Genomic DNA, 21388 nt, shown 5'->3' with positions numbered 1-21388 from the left:
CTCAGAAAAACAAAATGCATCTCACATATGGTTCACTAAGTATACATAAGTACAGAAATAACATTTAGCTAAGTTATGAGGTTGTTGGACAAAGTGATGGATTAAAAGTCTCTGGTACCAAAGCCAGCAGTTAGAGTAGATATAAATAAGTGATCAAGATCAATACAAGATAAACATATACAAAGAAAGGAGATAGTGTTTAGTGTTACCTTGATTGTTTTTTACTCCCCCTTGTTTACTATATCATCTTGGAAACTTGAGACCATCATTGCTTTAAAAAACAGTTTTGTCTGTGGTTAAACAGAGCACTTTTGCTCTTTTTTAAATGAGCTAATACTTGCTATTGCACTACAATGAATATTTTTACTATTGTAGATGTACACATTTAGCAGACAAACACAACATGGTCAGTTACATATAGAAAGAAACTTAAAGATTGTGTTTACAGTTTCACAGGGAGCAAATTCAGATACCAGTTAACTATCAGTTAGTTGCTAACAATTCTCGTATCAGAGCCATTAAAATAGTGTATGAGCAAAGAGCACATAACCATGCAAACATGTCAGCCCTTTGCAGAGGGTGGAGGAAGGATGTAACCTGGTCCTAGGGAACAGGGTATGTTAATTAAAAAAAAAGATTAATACCCAGAAGCAGAACTGCTGAACGGCTCACTTCCCTTTAAGTTTCATTTTCAGATTCTTCAGCCAGTGTTTTCCTCAGTGACCTTTTTCTGGGAGCATCAGTGATGAAGCTATGTTGAAAACGAAGTCTTATTGGTGGCCACTACCTGAAGTTTAGCCAGAAAAATACTCTGGGTCACTTAATATTTTCTCCCTCCTCCTTTGTTGGGTTACTGGATTTGTATCTAGAGGAAAAGTCATCAGTAAAATATTTTCTTCTATTTTAGTATCAGGCTGTAACCAAGACGTCTCTTCTGGCACGTGAGCATCTACATTGCTTTTATTGGCAGATTATCCTTTTAGTATGTTCTTGTGGTATAGCTTTCCACTCGCAGGATGATCTTTATATCCAAATACAAGTGGTCAGGAATTTAAGTTTCTGTGACATCCACCAGCTGTAGACAGTATTTTTCCTCTCTGAAACTTCAGGGATTTGAAAATTTTGGCTTATTCATAGTTTTTGAGACAGTCCACTGTGGTTGGATTAGGGACCTTGTTTTCGTTATTTTTTTAATTCCTGCCACCAGTTTACCTCTTGTTTTTCTCTGTGCACTTAATGTGTTTCAAGGACATCTGATTCAGTAACCACAGCAAAAGAGCTTTTGATAACTTCCATTTGGTCTTCAAGGACTTGAAATGTGTGTTCCAAAGTAATTTATAATTTGGCCACTTACTAGGAAGATGCAACAGTTCTTGTCTGAACAGCACAAATATTGCTGGACTTTGCAGCAGTATGATGGGTGGAGCAGGACATAGAACAGTTGTTTTATGCTCCTTTATGTCCCCTTCATACCACCTCTACCCTCTCTTTTTCAAGAGAATCTAAATGACTCCTCCATATCTATGTATTGGACTCCAAATAATTTGTGCAAACATGGTGATAGGGGTGAAGGAGAAACTTAAGTGCTATCTCAAAACAAACAGGTCTCTTCCCATTCAGTCCAAGCCTGCATTTTAAGAAGAGTGACCCAACATTTGCCAATTTTTAATACACAAGTGGGTCCAATAAAGGAATGAGCAATGAAGTGTTTCACAAATATGTGCACAGGAGGCTATTAGAACCAGGGGTGCAGCAACTACATCTCACAGGAACACAGGAGATCAACAGACTCCTAATACTGGCACCAGAAACCAATGGCAGTAAAACCACTACTACAATTTTAAGACAATGCTTGTATGGAAACGGGAGGGGGAAGAAAATTACAAGTCTTTGCCTGGTTCGTCTATGTAGAGGGTTAAAAGGAAGCTGCTATTTACATATCCAAACCATTATGAGATGTCCTCAATTTTTTAAAAATGGATTTAAAAGTTTAGTTTAATTTGGTTATTATACAATATGCGAGTTCATTCCCTACCCCCACTGATTTCTAGAACGTGGGATTGCTATCACAGGACTTCCCAAAATCATACAAAATGTCCTTATGGACCACATGTCTATGAAAACCTGGTTGTTTACCACTAACATCAATAACATTACTCAGTCTAGTAACAAGGGGTCATTAGATAACTGAGCCTCCCGGCTCTTGGCAGTAGCGCTATAGTAACAAGCTCTTTACAAGAGCTGTGAGAGTTTCATAAGTTTCTTGGCAACAAAATGGTGGATTAAATACATTATCTTTCTCAGGACCAGAAAGAGTTACTCCCTATCATATAACAGCAATTTCACAGGAGATCAAATTGTAAGCCTAAACTATTTGGATGGTCTCAACATCTCATTAAATCCTTTATCAGAGGACCTCCGTCTTCCACCTATTGTTTTGTCTTTAGACATTTCAATGAAATCAACAGAACATCAAGACATTTGATGTGTACTTGGCATATGTTCTGCAGCAAAAAAATGGATGTGTATTTGACTGACGTGTATTTGGGTGTAAACAAAAGCTTAAGGGCAAACAAATGGGAGAGGGATATGTTACTCAGATTGGCAACAAAATAAATTCAAAGGGCTAGACTTTCAGTTCATCTAGCAAATATCAGTCAACGACTGGCAACACCATCCATTTCAGCTGTAAACCTGTATTTTGTATAAATCTCAATTGTGTGTGTGCGCATTTCGATCCATCGCCCCAACAATATGAAAATATGCTTAAGGGGATGCACATTAGAACAAGAATGTGTGGGGTTACTGGCGTGTAATGATTCTCTTCCAGAAATTTGGGCAAAGTGGCACAAACCTGATCTTATATGGTTTGCATCCTATATAATATGGACAGTGATGTAATCATTTAATCATTCACAGGACCCCAGCTTCTAGAACTGACTGAAAAATAGCTTTGCCATAAAATTCATCCTATTTGGTGCTATATCTCTGAAAAATACATAGATGAGCTCTTAAAAATAGCAGTAATTAATTTATTAATGCAGCAGTCACACAAAGTCTTCTTTTTTAGCGTCTCCAATAGTAGTTTAGAAAGATTGTGCAGTTACGAAGTCAAAGGCAGTGGCAATTTTTAAATTAACTTAGGCAAAAATGGATCTTTGGGATTTAACTATGAGTATAGCTTAGAAGTTTGATTCTCATCTGAATCTCCATGCCTCCGTCCATCTTTTCATTCCCTGCTCATGCCCTACCAACATTCCCACACACACCACTTCATAGTCCACATCTTCCGCACAAAATCCCATTCAGGTTAAGCACCACCTCTTTCTTTTAATGAAGCCTTGGTGCAGGGAAAGAAGTGCAGGAGAAGGGGAACAGATCTTCAGTCATTCTAGTTTCACTCCTAAAGCTTACTTCCCAAGAGTACACAGATTGTGAATAATGCCACGATACCATCTTACTTTTAAGCTCCAAATAGAACAAGTTCAATTTTAGACAAAAATAATTTGTCTAGAAAGTACACCCATTTTTGTAGTTGCTCTCAGCACTCCTAATTAAAATCCATAACCTTATCTATCATCTGTATGTTCTCTGCCTATTCCAATGGCTCCCATCCTTGATGTACAAAAAAAAAGTTTGTACATTTCTGTTTAATGGAAATCTGTGCCTAGCTTGAAGTTAACCAACACATTTAATTGTATGTTTCTGCCTTAACCACCACTTCTCATTTTCACTGCACATGTTGAACCCAAAATTCAACCTAGTGAGGTCCTGATTAGAACTGGTTGAAAGTTCTCTGATGGAATAGTTTACCATTAGAAAATGCAGTGATTTGACAAGGCTGTTTCAATATTTCCAAAAAATGTTTTGAGAGGAATTTCGTTTCACAGGAGATTGACTTTTTGTTCAGATTCAGGACGAAATTAAGTTTTGAAATGTCAATTTCCCCACTTCAACCACCTCTAGTCGTTATGGCTTTCCCAGGCTGATCTACTTTCTTCCATCCTTGGAAACAGACTTGATGATGACAGATTTAACTTCAGTTTTATGGTATGTTGTAAATCCTAATACCACTTCTTTAATGTTATCTTGCATTCTTGAATATGGACAAACATTAACAGGCAAACCAACATTTCTCAACATTTAGCATTGCCACAGATTTATGAAGTCCTACTGCTCATAAAGTCTTATTTCAAAATACTCACCAATGAGAAGACTTTTCAATCTTCTATATTCTTCATTTAAATCAAATGTGTCACCAGCAAATATCAACATGGGCTTTGTTCCTTCCGGACACTTGCTGTTCTATTGGACAAATATCAAACTAAGTTATAAAGCATATTATTTATGCAAGTGACCATGCACATTCCATTCTGAGCAGTTCTGGTCTCTGATAAACACAAAAAGAAAGGCATTTAAAAAATAAATCTATACGTTACTTGTACTTGGAAGTGTTTGCATTTTGAGTGTTTTTAAACAATAAGTGAGTGTTGTTCTCATTTAGGCTGAATAAGGAAAAGCTTCCTCATAGTAAAGCGTGTTCGACTGCGGAAAAGACCTACAATGGAAGTTCATTTGTTTGGGACTAATTAGAACTAAACTATTTGAAACACAAGCAAGCATACTGTATTTCTTGCATTGGGAAGGAGATGGAAAAGACTTACTGGATCATTCAGTCCATTTCCAACTTCTGATTCTGATACATCCTTATATAGCAAATTGACCACAACTCCCTGCTGTGAAATACTTGTGAAAATCATCAAGCTTAAGATGAGGGATCACTTTTCAAAGTTAAATTTCTTGCTACCTAAAAGATCTTTTTCATCCATACTACTTGTTCTGAATCTGCAAACTAAGTAGTTGCTAATCTGTGTAGTTTCTTAATTATAATAGTGTAAAAAGGCATATAAAATAGCTAACCTATTCTTTGGCAAAACCAAAACTTAATATGATCACACCAAGGTGGGTTTTCTGTTAGCTTTGGAGTTTAAGTCTCTTGAAGTCAAAATGTTGGCCCTCAGACTGAGCCAGATACAGTTCCTGAAAACCAGGGTTTGTGAATAATTGATGGCCTGAGAAAGTCTCAGAAGTATCTCACACTGATAACAGAAATATCCTTAGCTACAGTGAGATGAATTCTGCCCTGGGAAACCCATACATGGTTTCCCCCAATAACTTTGAAGGCCTCCCATGGGTAGAATCCAAGCTAGTAGCTTTGTAAATTGAATTATTCCTGTTTGCAGCTAAAGAAAATTGTAGACTTGGTTTGTTCCCAACAAAAACTTTGCAAAGGAATCCACTGGAAAACATATAGTTAATTTTAATAACATTTTTTACAAAGCACAAAAATAAGATTCTGATGTGAATGCATATGTTAATCCTGGAAGTTTAAAAGAGGCAATAGAGAAATGGTTTTGTTTTCCTTACTGAAAGTACATCAGATTCACTACAAGTGCTCACCAACAGATGTCACTAGAGCTCCTGCATCTTTAACAGGTTTCAGAGTAGCAGCCCTGTTAGTGTCTATTCGCAGAAAAGAAAAAAAGAAAAAGAAAAAGAAAAGGAGTACTTGTGGCACCTTAGAGACTAACAAATTTATTTGAGCATAAGCTTTCGTGAGCTACAGCTCACTTCATCGGATGCATTTGGTGGAAAATACAGAGGGGAGATTTATATACACACACACAGAGAACATGAAACAATGGATTTTATCATACACACTGTAAGGAGAGCGATCACTTAAGATGAGCCATCACCAGCAGCAGGGAGGGGAAAGGAGGAAAACCTTTCATGGTGACAAGCAAGGTAGGCTATTTCCAGCAGTTAACAAGAACAATTGAGGAACAGTGGGGGTGGGGTGGGGGGGAGAAATAACATGGGGAAATAGTTTTACTTTGTGTAATGACTCATCCATTCCCAGTCTCTATTCAAGCCTAAATTAATTGTATCCAGTTTGCAAATTAATTCCAATTCAGCAGTCTCTCGTTGGAGTCTGTTTCTGAAGTTTTTTTGTTGAAGGATAGCCACCCTCAGGTCTGTAATCGAGTGACCGGAGAGACGTAGAGACTGTCCAGTTTGACCAATGTACATGGCAGAGGGGCATTGCTGGCACATGTCACATTGGTGGATGCGCAGGTGATCTTCCTAAAAACACCATCCTAGCCACTCTGGATGTAGAAGCCCTCTACACGAACATTCCACACAAAGATGGACTACAAGCCGTCAGGAACAGTATCCCCGATAATGTCACGGCTAACCTGGTGGCTGAACTTTGTGACTTTGTCCTCACCCATAACTATTTCACATTTGGGGATAATGTATACCTTCAAATCAGCGGCACTGAGATGGGTACCCGCCTGGCCCCACAGTATGCCAACATTTTTATGGCCGACTTAGAACAACGCTTCCTCAGCTCTCGTCTCCTAACGCCCCTACTCTACTTGCGCTACATTGATGACATCTTCATCATCTGGACCCATGGAAAAGAAGCCCTTGAGGAATTCCACCACGATTTCAACAATTTCCATCCCACCATCAACCTCAGCCTGGACCAGTCCACACAAGAGATCCACTTCCTGGACACTACGGTGCTAATAAGCGATGGTCACATAAACACCACCCTATACCGGAAACCTACTGACCGCTATTCCTACCTACATGCCTCTAGCTTTCATCCAGATCATACCACACGATCCATTGTCTATAGCCAAGCTCTACGATACAACCGCATTTGCTCCAACCCCTCAGACAGAGACAAACACCTACAAGATCTCTATCATGCATTCTTACAACTACAATACCCACCTGCTGAAGTGAAGAAACAGATTGACAGAGCTAGAAGAGTACCCAGAAGTCACCTACTACAGGACAGGCCCAACAAAGAAAATAACAGAACGCCACTAGCCATCACCTTCAGCCCCCAACTAAAACCTCTCCAATGCATCATCAAGGATCTACAACCTATCCTGAAGGACGACCCATCACTCTCACAGATCTTGGGAGACAGGCCAGTCCTTGCTTACAAACAGCCCCCCAACCTGAAGCAAATACTCACCAGCAACCACACACCACACAACAGAACCACTAACCCAGGAACCTATCCTTGCAACAAAGCCCGTTGCCAATTGTGTCCACGTATCTATTCAGGGGACACCATCATAGGGCCTAATCACATCAGCCACACTATCAGAGGCTCATTCATCTGCGCATCCACCAATGTGATATATGCCATCATGTGCCAGTAATGCCCCTCTGCCATGTACATTGGTCAAACTGGACAGTCTCTACGTAAAAGAATAAATGGACACAAATCAGACGTCAAGAATTATAACATTCAAAAACCAGTCGGAGAACACTTCAGTCTCTCCGGTCACTCGATTACAGACCTGTGGTGGCTATCCTTCAACAAAAAAACTTCAAAAACAGACTCCAACGAGAGACTGCTGAATTGGAATTAATTTGCAAACTGGATACAATTAATTTAGGCTTGAATAGAGACTGGGAATGGATGAGTCATTACACAAAGTAAAACTTTCCCCATGTTATTTCTCCCCCCCACCCCACCCCCGTTCCTCAATTGTTCTTGTTAACTGCTGGAAATAGCTTACCTTGCTTGTCACCATGAAAGGTTTTCCTCCTTTCCCCCCCTGCTGCTGGTGATGGCTCATCTTAAGTGATCACTCTCCTTACAGTGTGTATGATAAAATCCATTGTTTCATGTTCTCTGTGTGTGTATATAAATCTCCCCTCTGTATTTTCCACCAAATGCATCCGATGAAGTGAGCTGTAGCTCACGAAAGCTTATGCTCAAATAAATTTGTTAGTCTCTAAGGTGCCACAAGTACTCCTTTTCTTTTTTGCATTGTTTAAGAGTATCTTACCTTAATATCTTTTAGTGACACAAATTTCTCAATGCCTAGCTCAATCATATCCAGGACATGATAATCAAACATACGACCTATGAAAGAAAAAACAAAAAATGTTGGGTTAGACATTTATTCTCAAGAGCCATTTCTTCGACCCATTTTTTTAAGAAAACATTTTACCTATTATGAGATTGTTAGGCCTCTTCTTATTATGTGAACCAAACAGAAACAAAGAACAATCCGACTTCTTCGAAAAAAACTCCTATAAGATTAAAAAAGACCACGAACTTCAGTTTGCAAACATGTTAAAGATTTGGTGACTGTTAATGTCACAGTTACATCAGTTGAACAGCTACAAATTTCATGTTGTAACCCATTCCCCCTTGGGAGGTTAATCCATTGTTTTATACACATGCCAGATAGTTCTTTCCTGGCATTTGACCTAAACTAGTGATACTCTGACCTCAGTGGTTCAGGAGCCAAATTAACAATCAACATTACCCAAAAGAGCCACAGAAGTGTGAATTCATGGTTTCATTTACTATAGTACTATTCATCTTTAAAAGTATGATAGGAAATATTTATTGTATATTATTCTCACAGCAAATAAGTTAATGACTTAAGCATCCAGATTGATTAATAACTTAGACTGGTTAATAATTAAGTCACAGTGTTTTAATATGTGCTGCAAAGAGCCGCAAGAGATGCATTAAAGAGCCACTTGCAGCTTGCAAGCTACAGTCTGAGTATCACTGAGCTAAATATTCCACTTCCTAATTTTGTCCCATTACTCCTTGTTCTTTACATTTTTTTCATTGGTCACCCTAAACTCCTCTTCTGCCCTCTTTGATGCAACATCCTGTTAAATACTTGTAAACAGTTATATTTTCTCATTTAGGATACGTCTACACTGAAATCCAAAGTGTGACTGCAGTATAGACATACCCACATTGCCACGGCTAAAAATAGCAGTGTAGACAGGCTAGCAACGGAAGTGCATACCAAGGATCCTTGGCATGCTTGTGTACTCCAGGATGCTGCATTTACCTTGCTATTTTTAGCCATACTAGTGTGGGTATATATATTTGAAATTCCATCATTTTTGGAGCCTAGATCATAATTTATGAATGCTTTGGGAAGCAGAGGTAGCAATACTGCAATTTTTAGTTTAAATGTTCCCAACAGCACTGTTAGAAAATGCTGTGCACATTTCACAGGATAAGGGACGTTTGTTTGCAAGGAAATTTCAAGAGCATGGAGACAGGACAGGGGCTAACCCCCTGCTCCCATTTAACTGACTTGTACCATCCTGCAGTTCACTGACACTCATCTTCCTCTGGATTCCCACTACTAATGCTCAAAAAGGAAAGTAATGTAGTGTTGCAATTAACTTAAATGTTGGATATTCATCAAAATACTCTGCCTTACTTAAAACCAAGAACAGATGGAGGAAAATCCATGAACTAGAAATTTTGAGACCAAAGAGAAATCCTACAAAGCAGAGATTCTCAAACTTGTCTTATTGCATAATCCCTTCCAGATCTACCAGCTGCCTGCATACCACTACTCTTCTTGTCACTGATACTTTGTGTGTTCTTCTTAACATTACCTGTCTTTAGCCATCTGTCCATATTTCACTGTTATGTACAGATATACTTTTAGTGCGACATAGCTGTGTTCTCATTAAGAACTTAATACTTAACTTAAGAACTGCTGTTTGTGGCACCAGGAAGCAAGGCTGATGTTGAGAGCCGTGCCATAAATGGCAACAGCTTTGTGAAGGCTGCTCTAGCAACAGGGACTTGGATTTTTTCCCACATTACACTGTGGGCATTTCTAGGAACTCATAACTGATAATTTTCTCACAGTTACCACAATAATCTGTTTTATTGGACAACTGGCAGTGTAATACAAATGCAAAGAGGACTAGCAGTAAAGTAAATGAATTGTTTATCTAAAAGTTTATACTGTCTTAGAATGTAGTCAATGAAAAATATGAAGAAATCTAAATTCTCCAAATACTTTTTAACACATTAAAAATATATATCAAAGAAGGCCCTAATATTTGATTTGTACCTGACAGAGCAAAGGTATGATTAAATCTGAGTCAGTATCTAGAAGAATCCATCTCAAATGAGGTCTGTTCTTAAACAACGATTGTATATTATCACTTCTCATCTCTTATGAGCAACCAACCACCTGTGACCAGCAGTCTTTGCTCTAAACAAGTATGTTGTTCCATGACTCTCTAAAACAGACAAGCCCCAGGATTTAAGACAATGCTTTGATATTTTTGTCTTCCTGTTCAGAAACCAACTTGACCTTAAAGCACTGAACTGAGACCAAATTTAGTCAGAAGTATATAACAGCCATCACAGTCCAAAAAAGTTTGTTTTCATTTTAAATTTTTATTTTAATTTTTTAAATGGAAACTTCTTGTCTGTGAACTCTGGAATAAAACTTGTGATTCATGATCTTTGATTTGCACTGCTGAAGTCAGGCAGAACACCTCAGCTTAATACATGCTTCTCTTCCTTTACTCAAATGTAATTAAGAAAAGCAATTTTTACAGGACACCCTAAATTTTCCTTTTACTCTTTTTTCCCCTATGGATTTTTTATTTGTGAAGAAACTAAGATGAATATTCACATAAACAATACATACTTTAAATGACCCTGAGGCTAATGTGAATTTCTAAGAGAGCTGTTTAAAAATATTATCCTTCCCTTCGAAACAAGCTCCTTTACTTATAACAACGTTCTATAATCCTAAATCTGTTTTGTCATAATTTCACAGTAACATACATACACTTTCAAGAGCACCCCAAAATTTTTATTTCCATAATAATAGCACGAGGGTTCTGCCTTCAGACAAAATGAGTGTTACCAGAAAATAACCTGGCAACATAAAACCAAAGCAGTATCTCTCAGGATCTAGTATTACACAGATATTCAATTTACTCCAAATTGCACAATAATTTCCTATAATTTAGCTTTGGGGTATAACTCCAGTGAACCTTTAAGAACTACTTTCCATGGCAGCCCTGCATTACTGTACATAGTCTCTCTTGTTCCATAGCAAGCTAAATAAAATGTAGTTTATACTTACCAGTGATGTTGGATCCTCAAAAGGTCTGGTAATATTTTTTCTGAAGGGGGAAAAAAAAAGAAAGAAAGATTTGGAATTTTTTTGTTTCAGAGTAGCAGCCATGTTAGTCTGTATCCGCAAAAAGAAAAGGAGTACTTGTGGCACCTTAGAGACTATTTATTTATTTGACCATAAGCTTTCGTGAGCTACAGCTCACTTCATCAGATGCATGCAATGGAAAATACAGGGGAGAGATTTTATATACACAGAGAACATGAAACAATGGGTGTTATCATACACACTGTAACGAGAGTGATCAGGTAAGGTGAGCTATTACCAGCAGGAAAGAAAAAAACCCTTTTGTAGTGATAATCAAGGTGGGCCATTTCCAGCAGTTGACAAGAACGTGTGAGGAACAGTGGGGGGAGGGGGAGAGGGTAGGGGGGCGTGGAGAAATAAGCATGGGGAAATAGTTTTACTTTGTGTAATGACCCATCCACTCTCAGTCTTTATTCAAGCCTAATTTAATGGTGTCCAGTTTGCAAATTAATTCCAATTCAGCAGTCTCCTGTTGGAGTCTGGTTTTGAAGTTTTTTTTGTTGAAGAATTGCCACTTTTAGGTCTGTAATCGAGTGACCAAAGAGATTGAAGTGTTCTCCGACTGGTTTTTGAATGTTATAGTTCTTGACATCTGATTTATGTCCATTTATTCTTTTACGTAGAGACTGTCCAGTTTGGCCTATGTCATGGCAGAGGGGCACTGCTGGCACATACATCGCATATGGCATACATCACATTGGTAGATGTGCAGGTGAATGAATGAGCCTCTGATAGTGTGGTTGATGTGATTTGGTCCTATGATGGTGTCCCCTGAATAGATACGTGGACACAATTGGCAACGGGCTTTGTTGCAAGGCTAGGTTCTTGGGTTAGTGTTTTTGTTGTGTGGTGTGTGATTGCTGGTGAGTATTTGCTTCAGGTTGGGGGGCTGTCTGTAAGCAAGGACTGGCCTATCTCCCAAGATCTGTGACAGTGATGGGTCGTCCTTCAGGATAGGTTGTAGATCCTTGATGATGCGCTGGAGAGGTTTTAGTTGGGGGCTGAAGGTGATGGCTAATAGTGTTCTGTTATTTTCTTTGCTGGGCCTGTCCTGTAGCAGGTAACTTCTGGGTACTCTTCATGCTCTGTCAATCTGTTTTTTGTATGACTTCACACTAGATGCCATGGTGGCACTTGGGTTATTCTACTCTTCTGAGAAGATTACTTCAGCTTTAGAAGCTGAGTTCCATCTCGGATCCAAAGCAATATTAATTAAGTGATTTTTCCTCCCTTGGTATCCTACCGTTAATTGAATTGTCTCGTTAGACTGACCTCCCACTTGATAAGGCAACTCCCATCTTTTCATGTGCTATGTATTTATACCTGGTACTGTATTTTCCATTCCATGCATCTGATGAAGTGGGTTCTAGCTTATGAAAAGCTTATGTCCAAATAAATTTGTTAGTCTCTAAGGTGCCACAAGGACTTTTTGTTGCTTTTGCTGATACAGACTAACACGGCTACCACTCTGAAATATTAATTCTGTTAGTCTTTCCTTAGTGTTCCCTATGTCGAAGTCCTTCTGTCATTAGATGCACTCTTCTCCACATTTCCTCGCTCTTATGATGCATGAATTGCAAACAAGCATAGAGACAGTACTCCAGAAGTGCAATAAGCTACCCTCCACAAGATGAAAATTTGCCTTTCAGGTATCACATGATATATCTTACAGTTGTCTTTGCCTTTTCATCCATATCATGTTTAATATTCCTAGATTTTCATGAGGTAGTACATCCAAGCACCTGAATTACAACTTGCCACTTAATGGCTCCCTATTTTGTCTAAACATATTCGATTATTAACTGTATTTCCTATTGAGACTACTTGCAACTTTACCTTTTATAGATTTAATGTTACTCTTTCAATTTATCTGTGCCAAGCTGAACTGCTGCCATATCTCATTAGCTGTTCACGCAGATTTGGATCATCCATGAAGTTGATCAGTAACTTGTCCCTTTTGTGAAGTTTTTACTTCATATATTTTGATAAATGGGACTGGACTCAGGCACTTAAACACCTATGGGCTTTTTTCCAGGTTGTTGTTGTCGTCATTTAGAATCACCCTCAGTTTATTATGTAGCCAGATCTTTTTCTTTAAATCCACTTTATTGCCCTGAATGGCACCTTTCCAGAGTGAAAATATTAAGTCCAACTTTATCAAACAATTTTAAAATTGCAAAATGTAACTTACTTTTTGTACAGGACAGCAAAGGGCTTTTTCAGAGCATACTGTAAAACAAAGAATTTGAAGTTAAGGAGAAAGTTCTTTTAACACACTGAAATACTAAGCATTGTTCTTTCTAAAATTCTACATGAAAACAGCATCAAAATGATAAATGAACTACCTGAGAATTAAACAGAGTGGCCATCAGGTACAATCTATCCCAGAAAGAAATCAACTCTATAAACATGCTCACAAAAGGGGCAAGAAAGTACAGATATAAGACTGGATTACTAATTTTAAAGAGGAGAGGTTTACAAAAAAACACACTTGAGACCAAAAAACACATTTGAAACACCAGAACAGGGCAGAACATCTTCACCTCCCACTCAAAATAATCTCAACGTTTGTACGAGAGATATTAAATTTCAAAGTAAACTACACTATTTTTATTTTATTAAAATGTTTATACAAATTGAGGGAAATGTTGCCTTGCAGTTAGAGCACTGGAAGAGGAGTTCAAGGTTGTATTCCTAATTATGGCCCTGACACACCAACTGAACAGTGCCTAGCACATGGGGACCTGGTCCATGACTGGGGTACATCAACACTGCAATGTAAGCCCAGGGTTTGAACTCAGGCACATACCTAACCCCCTTTCCATCTTCACACAAATCACTCTGACCCAGGACCAGGACCCATGGGGGTGGAGGGTCCAAGACTGGGTCATGCCAGGATCCAGGGTTCAAGCTCTATTGCTTTGCAGTACAGACACAGCCCCACTGCACTAGTGATCTGCCAAAGATATTCCACAATACCACAGAGCGACTTTCTGTGTCCTCTTGTTGGAATTATTAACATGGGAAATCACAAATCACCAGACACCAATTTAACCATAAATTGCTTTATTAAATCCAAAGCATCTTTATGCAGTTGCTCTAAACTAAAAATAAGCAGTCACTACTTCCAATACAGTAACAAAGTGAGCTGTAGCTCACGAAAGCTTATGCTCAAATAAATTTGTTAGTCTCTAAGGTGCCACAAGTACTCCTTTTCTTTTTGCGAATACAGATTAACACGGCTGCTACTCTGAAAAAAGTACTCATAAACATTTGATCAAGACACTTACAACCTATGGTGCTTAGACCCATACTGGTCGGCTCCAACATGGTCAGGCAGGTATTAGCAATGAACCCTTTAAGAGTTTACTTTTTATACCTTTAATGAACAAGTGATGTCATTGCAAGTTACTGACTTCAGATAAAAACCAATTGGAGACAGTTCACTCTTATTTCCAGTCTTAATCCAGATAAGATTTACAACCACCTTTCTTTGCAAGGCCTTCCCTCCCCTCCTTCTTGCTGCCCAACAGTCTTCCCATTGCATATGGGTTCACATAGGCTTTAACATTGGCGTGTGGGTTGGGGAAGGGCCGTGTTGGCTCATTTTAAGACAGATTCTCTTTGTTTTATTTAAAACCACCTGCAGTCATCCCTGTAAGTCAGAGGACTTCTTTTGAGAAACTTCCCCTTATCTCATTATTCTTTGAACCAGACATCCTCCCTACTTTACTCCTTCTGGCCTTATCACTTATTTTTTAGGCCTTCCTTCTACTTGCTAGTGAGGGCCTTTCTTTACAATACATGTATATTTCCTTAACCAAATTTAAGATGACTTTCATTCTTTAATTTTATACTTATCCTACACTTCTGAACAGTCAAGTTTTCCCAGACTGCGCCACGAAAAAAGGGATAGAGCAGTCACATTTTGGGAGGTCATTACTAAGGCTGGGATATGGGTGGTTATACTTGAGCCCACATAATGCACTGTAGATGGTAGAGCCCCAGGCTCGGAGTAAAGCCTAACAATTCCTAACCCGGAGTTACAAATGAGTATGGATGCTTAAATATACTCAGGAATTGCTAATGCAAATTCTGCTAACACTGCGCTCACATTGCAGTGTAGACATAGGGATTCCTAGGTGTTACTGCAACACAAATTATACCTATGCAACATTGGGCAAAGCATATCACCTCTCCATACATCAGTTTTCCATCTGTTAAATGAAGATTAAACCTAAGCTTAACACCTCTTAGTGAAACCTCTAAGTTTCTTTAAACAGCTTTGAGATCTTAAAATGAAAGGCATTACAGAAAGGCAGAGCATTACTAAACTCCCGTATTAATAATACACATTAGGCAAAGTTAAATACACATAAAATATTTTAAACACAATTAGTCCTAAAGTCAAAGTTTAGCACTTCCCTACAACAGCAGAGGGCAAACACATTCCTATCACAGCATTATTATGTTTTGGCGCTATTTTAGGTGTCAGATGGCATTAACTGTTGCAGGTAAAATAGCTGAACACCAAGTCAGGTTTTGGCAAAAATCAATTAATTTATTTTAAAAGATTTTATTTTGAAGTGAATTTGACCTTTGTTAATTATTTAGGACCTTTTACAGACATTTCTAATAAGTTTAGTTAGCTCTTGAAGCCTGGACCTAAAGACAGTCAGATTATTACAGCATGTCTCGGTGAATACTGGGATGCATAAACAGAGGACTCTTGAAGAGCAGAGAGGTTATTTTACATCTATATTTGGGACTCGTGCAACTGCTGCTTGAATACTGTGTCCAGTTCTGGTGCCCACAATTCAAGAAGGGGGTCAGAGAAGAGCCATGAGAATGGTGACAGGATTAGAAAACATGCCTTAAAATGACTGAGCTCCTTGAGTCTATTTAGTTTCATGAAGAGAAGAATAAGGAATGACTTGATTACAGACTAAAAGCATTAACATGGGGAACAAATATTTAATAATGAGTTTTCAATCTAGTAGAGAGATATAACATGATCCAGTGGCTGAAAGTTGAAACTAGACAAAATTAAGAAAAGAAGACAGACAAATTTTTGACAGTAAGGATAATTAACCATTGGAATAATTTACCAGGGATCACGTGAATTCTCCATCACTGACAATTTTTAAATCAAGATTGGATAATTTTCTAAAAGATCTGCTCTAGGAATTGTTTAGGGGAAGTTCTATGGCCTGTGCTATGCAGACGATCACAATGCTTCCTTTTGGCCTTAGAATCTATAAATTTATGATTTAGTCCTTATGATTTGGCATCTTTCACGTTACCGATAAATCCTATTTCTCCTCAGATACTGCAGTTCTGGTCCAATGTACAATAGGCTACATCTACACTACAAACCACGGATGGCAGTGTGTAGGATATGTTCAGTGAAATACAGGCTGCATCCACACGCCAGTACATAGCTACATTTGTAAGTGAAAGGCTCCGGAAGAGAGTAAGCAGCAAAGAAAAGCTCCAGCAACTCCCCACTGCAGTAGTCTCTTTCTGTGGCTAGGCATGACCCCCACCCCCCTAGCAACAAGAAGGCAGCAGGACACTACAATGAGCGTTCCAGTGAGTAGGGTGCATACCTGGGTACACCCACAGGGTTTAAGGCAGCCAATCAGGAGGAGAGCTCTGCCTGCCAACCTCCAACCCCTCAAGAGCTGAGAAGAGTTTTTGGATCCGGGAGAGGGAACAGCTCTCACAGGGGGGGAGGAGGAAATAGAAAGAGCCTAGTTGCTCAGGGAAGCTGTGCTCCGTTCCCTTTCCACTCCTGAGAAAAGTGGGTTGCCTCCTCCCCATCTCTGCAACACCAGCCTTGGAAGGGGGAAGAAGGTAAATAACCCTTGGGAGAGGGGAGTACACAGAAGGTGCATAATTAACAGGCTGCGGGGACAGACTTCATTAGAATTCTGGGGTTTGGGGAGAAGCTGAAAGCTCTGTACTATCAGGGAGCATTTTAAATACAAGTCTTTGTAATTTCATCTTAGTCCTCTGGCAGTGGGCAAAGTCACCTTACTCTCTAAATCTGGCAGAGTTGGAAACACCGACTATCACATACACTGGTTGGGGGCAGGAGGAATACAAAACCAAGACTGGAAATACTGGATTCGGAGTAGATAACATGTGACACAATTTGTTTAAAAGAAATGACTCCTGACACACAGCCCATGTTAAAACTTATTTCAGTACACATATTTCCAACAATATACTTACAATATCTTTAAGTGTTTCAGTCACTGTTAAGTTTGCATTTCCACCTTTTATGAGGATGGCATTTTTTGTATTTTCAGTGAGCTTGGGTTCTCTCTTCTCAAGAAACCTTTTGGCCCTCTTAGTTTTAGGCTTTCTACAAGGATATATTAATTACAAAATTAACTTGCACAAAACATATTACACTATGCTTGAAACAATCACTGCTGGTTGATGTTCTGTCAATAAAACAAAAATATGAATAAGTACTATACAAAATAACCACAAAGGAGTTAATGAAAATGCTTTACTTGATTTGTAAACAACCCTGCCCCCCCCCAAAAAAAAACTACTGAAATTGAAAGTAAAGTCTTGGCCTTAAGTTTTAATTTCCTGAGTTCTGCTGACTTGAAATTTAATGTGGGGCAATATTTCCACATCCTTGCTGAAGTCCTGATGGTTTCCCTTCATACCAAAACCCTGCATCATGGCCCCACGCACTATGGCTCATGAGGACTAGAGGAGATCCTCTTAAGAGCCCATCAATGGCAGCCTAAAGGCGAATTAAAAAGCCCAAGTTATGCTTGGCACTTCTCTGCTACTTCATGATGTATCGTCATGTACAAATACAGAGTTAGAAGAAAGATTGCTAATGAACAATTGCTACCATGACTAACCTGAATTTGGGTCCTTAGAAAACAGTTGACCGGGGTGGGCAAACTTTTTGGCCTGAGGGCCACATCTGAGTGGGGAAACTGTATGCAGGGCCATGAATGGAGGACTGGTGCAGGAGATTGGGGTGTGGAGGGAGTGCGGTGTGCAGGATGGGGCTCAGGGCAAGGGGTTGGGGTGCAGGAGGGGGCTCAGGGCAGGGGGTTGGGGTGCAGGGTCCAGCCTGGCGCTGCTTACCTCAAGCGGCTCTGGGGTGGTACAGCACAGAGCGGGGCTAAGGCAGGCTCCCTGCTTGCCTCGGTCCTGCACCATTCCCCTGTTCCCGGCCAATGGGAGCTGCGGGGGGCGATGCCAGCTCATGGAGCCCCCTGACCCCCCCGGGGGCTGCAGGGACATGGTGCTGGCCGCTTTTGGGAACAGCACGGGCAGGACAGGCAGGATCCCGCCTTAGCCCCATGACACCACAGCACTGGCGAGCCAGACTGAAAGTCCTGACTCACCAGATCTGGCCTGTGGGCCGTAGTTTGCCCTCTCCTGCAAGTAACCATACTGTCCTCTATTAAGATAGACGTTCCGTTTCAGTTTCACCAGTGATCACTGCACTACCTTTATGGATTATCTGTGAACTTTTGCCAGCATCTAGACAAGAACGATCTACTAAACCTGAGGAGTTTGTTCCTGAAATGCTAAACAGCACCAGAAATGAGTGGCCTACCTCTAGATCAGTAATACTCAGATCTCTGGTTCAGGAGCCAAATTAGGGCCCAACATTACCCAAAAGAGCCACAGTGGTGTGTATTCATCGTTTCATTTACTATTTGTATATTATATATATATATTATTCTCACAGCAAAATGACTGACCAAGTAGTCTACAATTGGTTAATGACATAGTAAAAGCATCCTGATTTGTTAATAACTTCGACTGGTTAATAATTAAATCACGAAGCGTTTCAACGTCATGCGGTGCTGGCTGTAGGGAGGTTATTTTGGAGAACGAAGTGAGGCAAGGAAATCCCCCTACAGCAAATCCCACAGCCACAGGGCTCTGCCCTCAGACAGCACCCAACAGAGCACTCCTCCCTCCTTCCTGTTTACACCTCTGGAGGCCCCGCGAAGGATCCTCTCGTCCCCCCGCGGGCAGAGCCGGGGAGATGCGTGTTAATACTCCGTGAAGGAGCAGAGTCGGTGCCTCCTCTGGGGCATCCGGGCCGGTGCGGGGTGACGATGTCCCCCCTCCGCTGGTTTGGGAGCCCAGCTCCTGGGCAGGGGCCCGCCTGGGGGCAAAGCGCACCCCGCGGACGCCAGCTCCCCCCGCACTGAGCTGGCCGGGAGCAGCCGGCGCTATCGGGCCCGCCAAGCCCCTGCACCGCCCCGGAGCCGCCACTTACACCACCCGGTCCAGCGCCTCCATCTCGCCGGCAAGAGAGACTGACGCACCCCCCACCACGTGCTTCGCTGCGTCATGACGTCACATCCGCCGTCAGCAAGCCAAGCCTCAAGGCAGAGGGACCGGGAGTCGGGAGCTGCGGAGTGCGTGCGCGTTTTCTGTTACTGAGCATGCGCAGTAGACATTGCGGCGGTCGCCGCCCTCAGATCGAAACGGGGGTAAAAGGACTACGGTGGGGAAATGGGTACGGAGAGGCGGTAGGGACAAAATTCTCAAAAATGAGAGGGGGCGGGGGAGGGTTGCGTTCCTGGCTGGCTGTTGCCTTTCCACTGCGCCCCCTAGCCAGGGCAGTGGCGCTGCAGGCCAAGGTGAGGGCGGGAATATAATTTATTAGCCCAGCTTCTGCGGGTGGAAGAAACAAGTTTCCGGGCTTCCCGGAGCGCCTCCTCAGGTCGGTGTAGCTCGATCGCTTCTCTCTCTCACCAACAGCCCTCGGTGCAATGAAAGCTATTGCCCCACCCACCTTGTCTCGCTAACATCCTGGGACGGTCAGGGCTACACCACCAGTGCGGAGACACCCACCTTCACGTTTCTGACCCCTCGCCAGTAGCTGTGATCAACACTGAAGCATAACTCAGAAAAGCAAGGAATGATTCTTCCTGCTGTAGGATTTCCTTGGCCGTCTGTACAGCTCTCTCAGCCGCTCCGTTCACTTGTGGGGACGATAGGCTGCTAGTAATGCGACCAAACTCATAATTTGTTCAGCATGACGTGAATTCTGCAGCTGTGAGTTGTGATCCATTGTCCATCACTAGTTCTGGAATACCAAGAGTGAGCAAAAGTGCGCTGCAGTTTTTCGCTAACAGTGGGACGTTATGTCTTTAAAGTACATTATTTCTATATACTTGGAAAAATAGTCCATGACAGCCAGATAATGCTGTCCTCTGAATTCACGTAAGCCTGTAGTTAGTCTCTTCCAAGGTCTGCCTAGTAGAGATGTTGTTATAAAAGGTTCTTTGCATTGTGTTGGTCTGTTAGCTCTACAATGTTCACATGCAGATACTTTATTCTTTATGTCCTTGCTGATTCCTAGCGACAACACTGACTGGTTGGCTCATTCACACCACTTAGTCCTTGATGTCCTTCGTGGATGAGGTTTGGATTTATCCTCCCATTTAGTTTAGAATTACGATGCAATCTCCTTTAATCATTCATCCATTTGACTTCCTTAATTGTCCATGTTTCAGAGTAGCAGCCGTGATAGTCTGTATTCGCAAAAAGAAAAGGAGTACTTGTGGCACCTTAGAGACTAACAAATTTATTAGAACATAAGCTTTCGTGAGCTGTAGCTCACTTCATCGGATGCATTTGGTGGAAAAAACAGAGGAGAGATTAATATACACACACACAGAGAACATGAAACAATGGGTTTAGCATACACACTGTAAGGAGAGTGAGGTTTCAGAGTAGCAGCCGTGTTAGTCTGTATTCGCAAAAAGAAAAGGAGTACTTGTGGCACCTTAAAGACTAACAAATTTATTAGAGCATAAGCTTTCGTGAGCTACAGCTCACTTCATCGGATGCATTTGGTGGAAAAAACAGAGGAGAGATTTATATACACACACACAGAGAACATGAAACAATGGGTTTATCATACACACTGTAAGGAGAGTGATCACTTAAGATAAGCCATCACCAACAGCAGGGGGGGGAAGGAGGAAAACCTTTCATAGTGACAAGCAGGTAGGCTAATTCCAGCAGTTAACAAGAATATCAGAGGAACAGTGGGGGGTGGGGTGGGAGGGAGAAATACCATGGGGAAATAGTTTTACTTTGTGTAATGACTCATCCATTCCCAGTCTCTATTCAAGCCTAAGTTAATTGTATCCAGTTTGCAAATTAATTCCAATTCAGCAGTCTCTCCTTGGAGTCTGTTTTTGAAGCTTTTTTGTTGAAGTATAGCCACTCTTAGGTCTGTGATCGAGTGACCAGAGAGATTGAAGTGTTCTCCAACTGGTTTTTGAATGTTATAATTCTTGACGTCTGATTTGTGTCCATTCATT

General features: G+C 40.7%; 1 protein-coding gene and 1 long non-coding RNA gene across 4 annotated transcripts in view; one reads left to right on the top strand and one right to left on the bottom strand.

Moving 5' to 3' along the window:
- RPF2 (ribosome production factor 2 homolog) overlaps positions 1 to 19466 on the bottom strand; it is a 26723-nt gene extending 7257 nt beyond the window's left edge. Inside the window, exons 1-7 of one of the 3 annotated variants that reach the window (XM_038394018.2) lie at positions 19327 to 19466; positions 17289 to 17421; positions 13243 to 13280; positions 10974 to 11013; positions 8046 to 8127; positions 7881 to 7957; positions 4206 to 4305 (exon numbers count right to left, since the gene is read on the bottom strand). In XM_038394018.2, coding sequence (XP_038249946.1) covers positions 4206 to 4305; positions 7881 to 7957; positions 8046 to 8127; positions 10974 to 11013; positions 13243 to 13280; positions 17289 to 17421; positions 19327 to 19349 — 493 coding nt within the window. In that variant the 5' untranslated portion in view covers positions 19350 to 19466. Of the gene's footprint in view, positions 1 to 4205; positions 4306 to 7880; positions 7958 to 8045; positions 8128 to 9941; positions 10114 to 10973; positions 11014 to 13238; positions 13281 to 17288; positions 17422 to 19326 lie in introns of those variants that run through there. The other 2 variants (XM_043510834.1, XM_043510835.1) reach the window with 2 other exon arrangements.
- Positions 19413 to 21388, top strand: part of LOC122459313 — a 14576-nt gene continuing 12600 nt past the window's right edge. Inside the window, exon 1 of the long non-coding RNA XR_006279915.1 lies at positions 19413 to 19543. This is a non-coding gene — a long non-coding RNA (uncharacterized LOC122459313). The remainder of the gene's footprint in view (positions 19544 to 21388) is intronic.

Source organism: Dermochelys coriacea, chromosome 3 (assembly GCF_009764565.3).
Source record: "Dermochelys coriacea isolate rDerCor1 chromosome 3, rDerCor1.pri.v4, whole genome shotgun sequence".
NCBI classification, from domain to species: Eukaryota; Metazoa; Chordata; order Testudines; family Dermochelyidae; genus Dermochelys; species Dermochelys coriacea.
The sequence above is the reverse complement of the archived record's forward strand: the minus strand, read 5'-3'. Positions and strand labels throughout refer to the sequence as shown.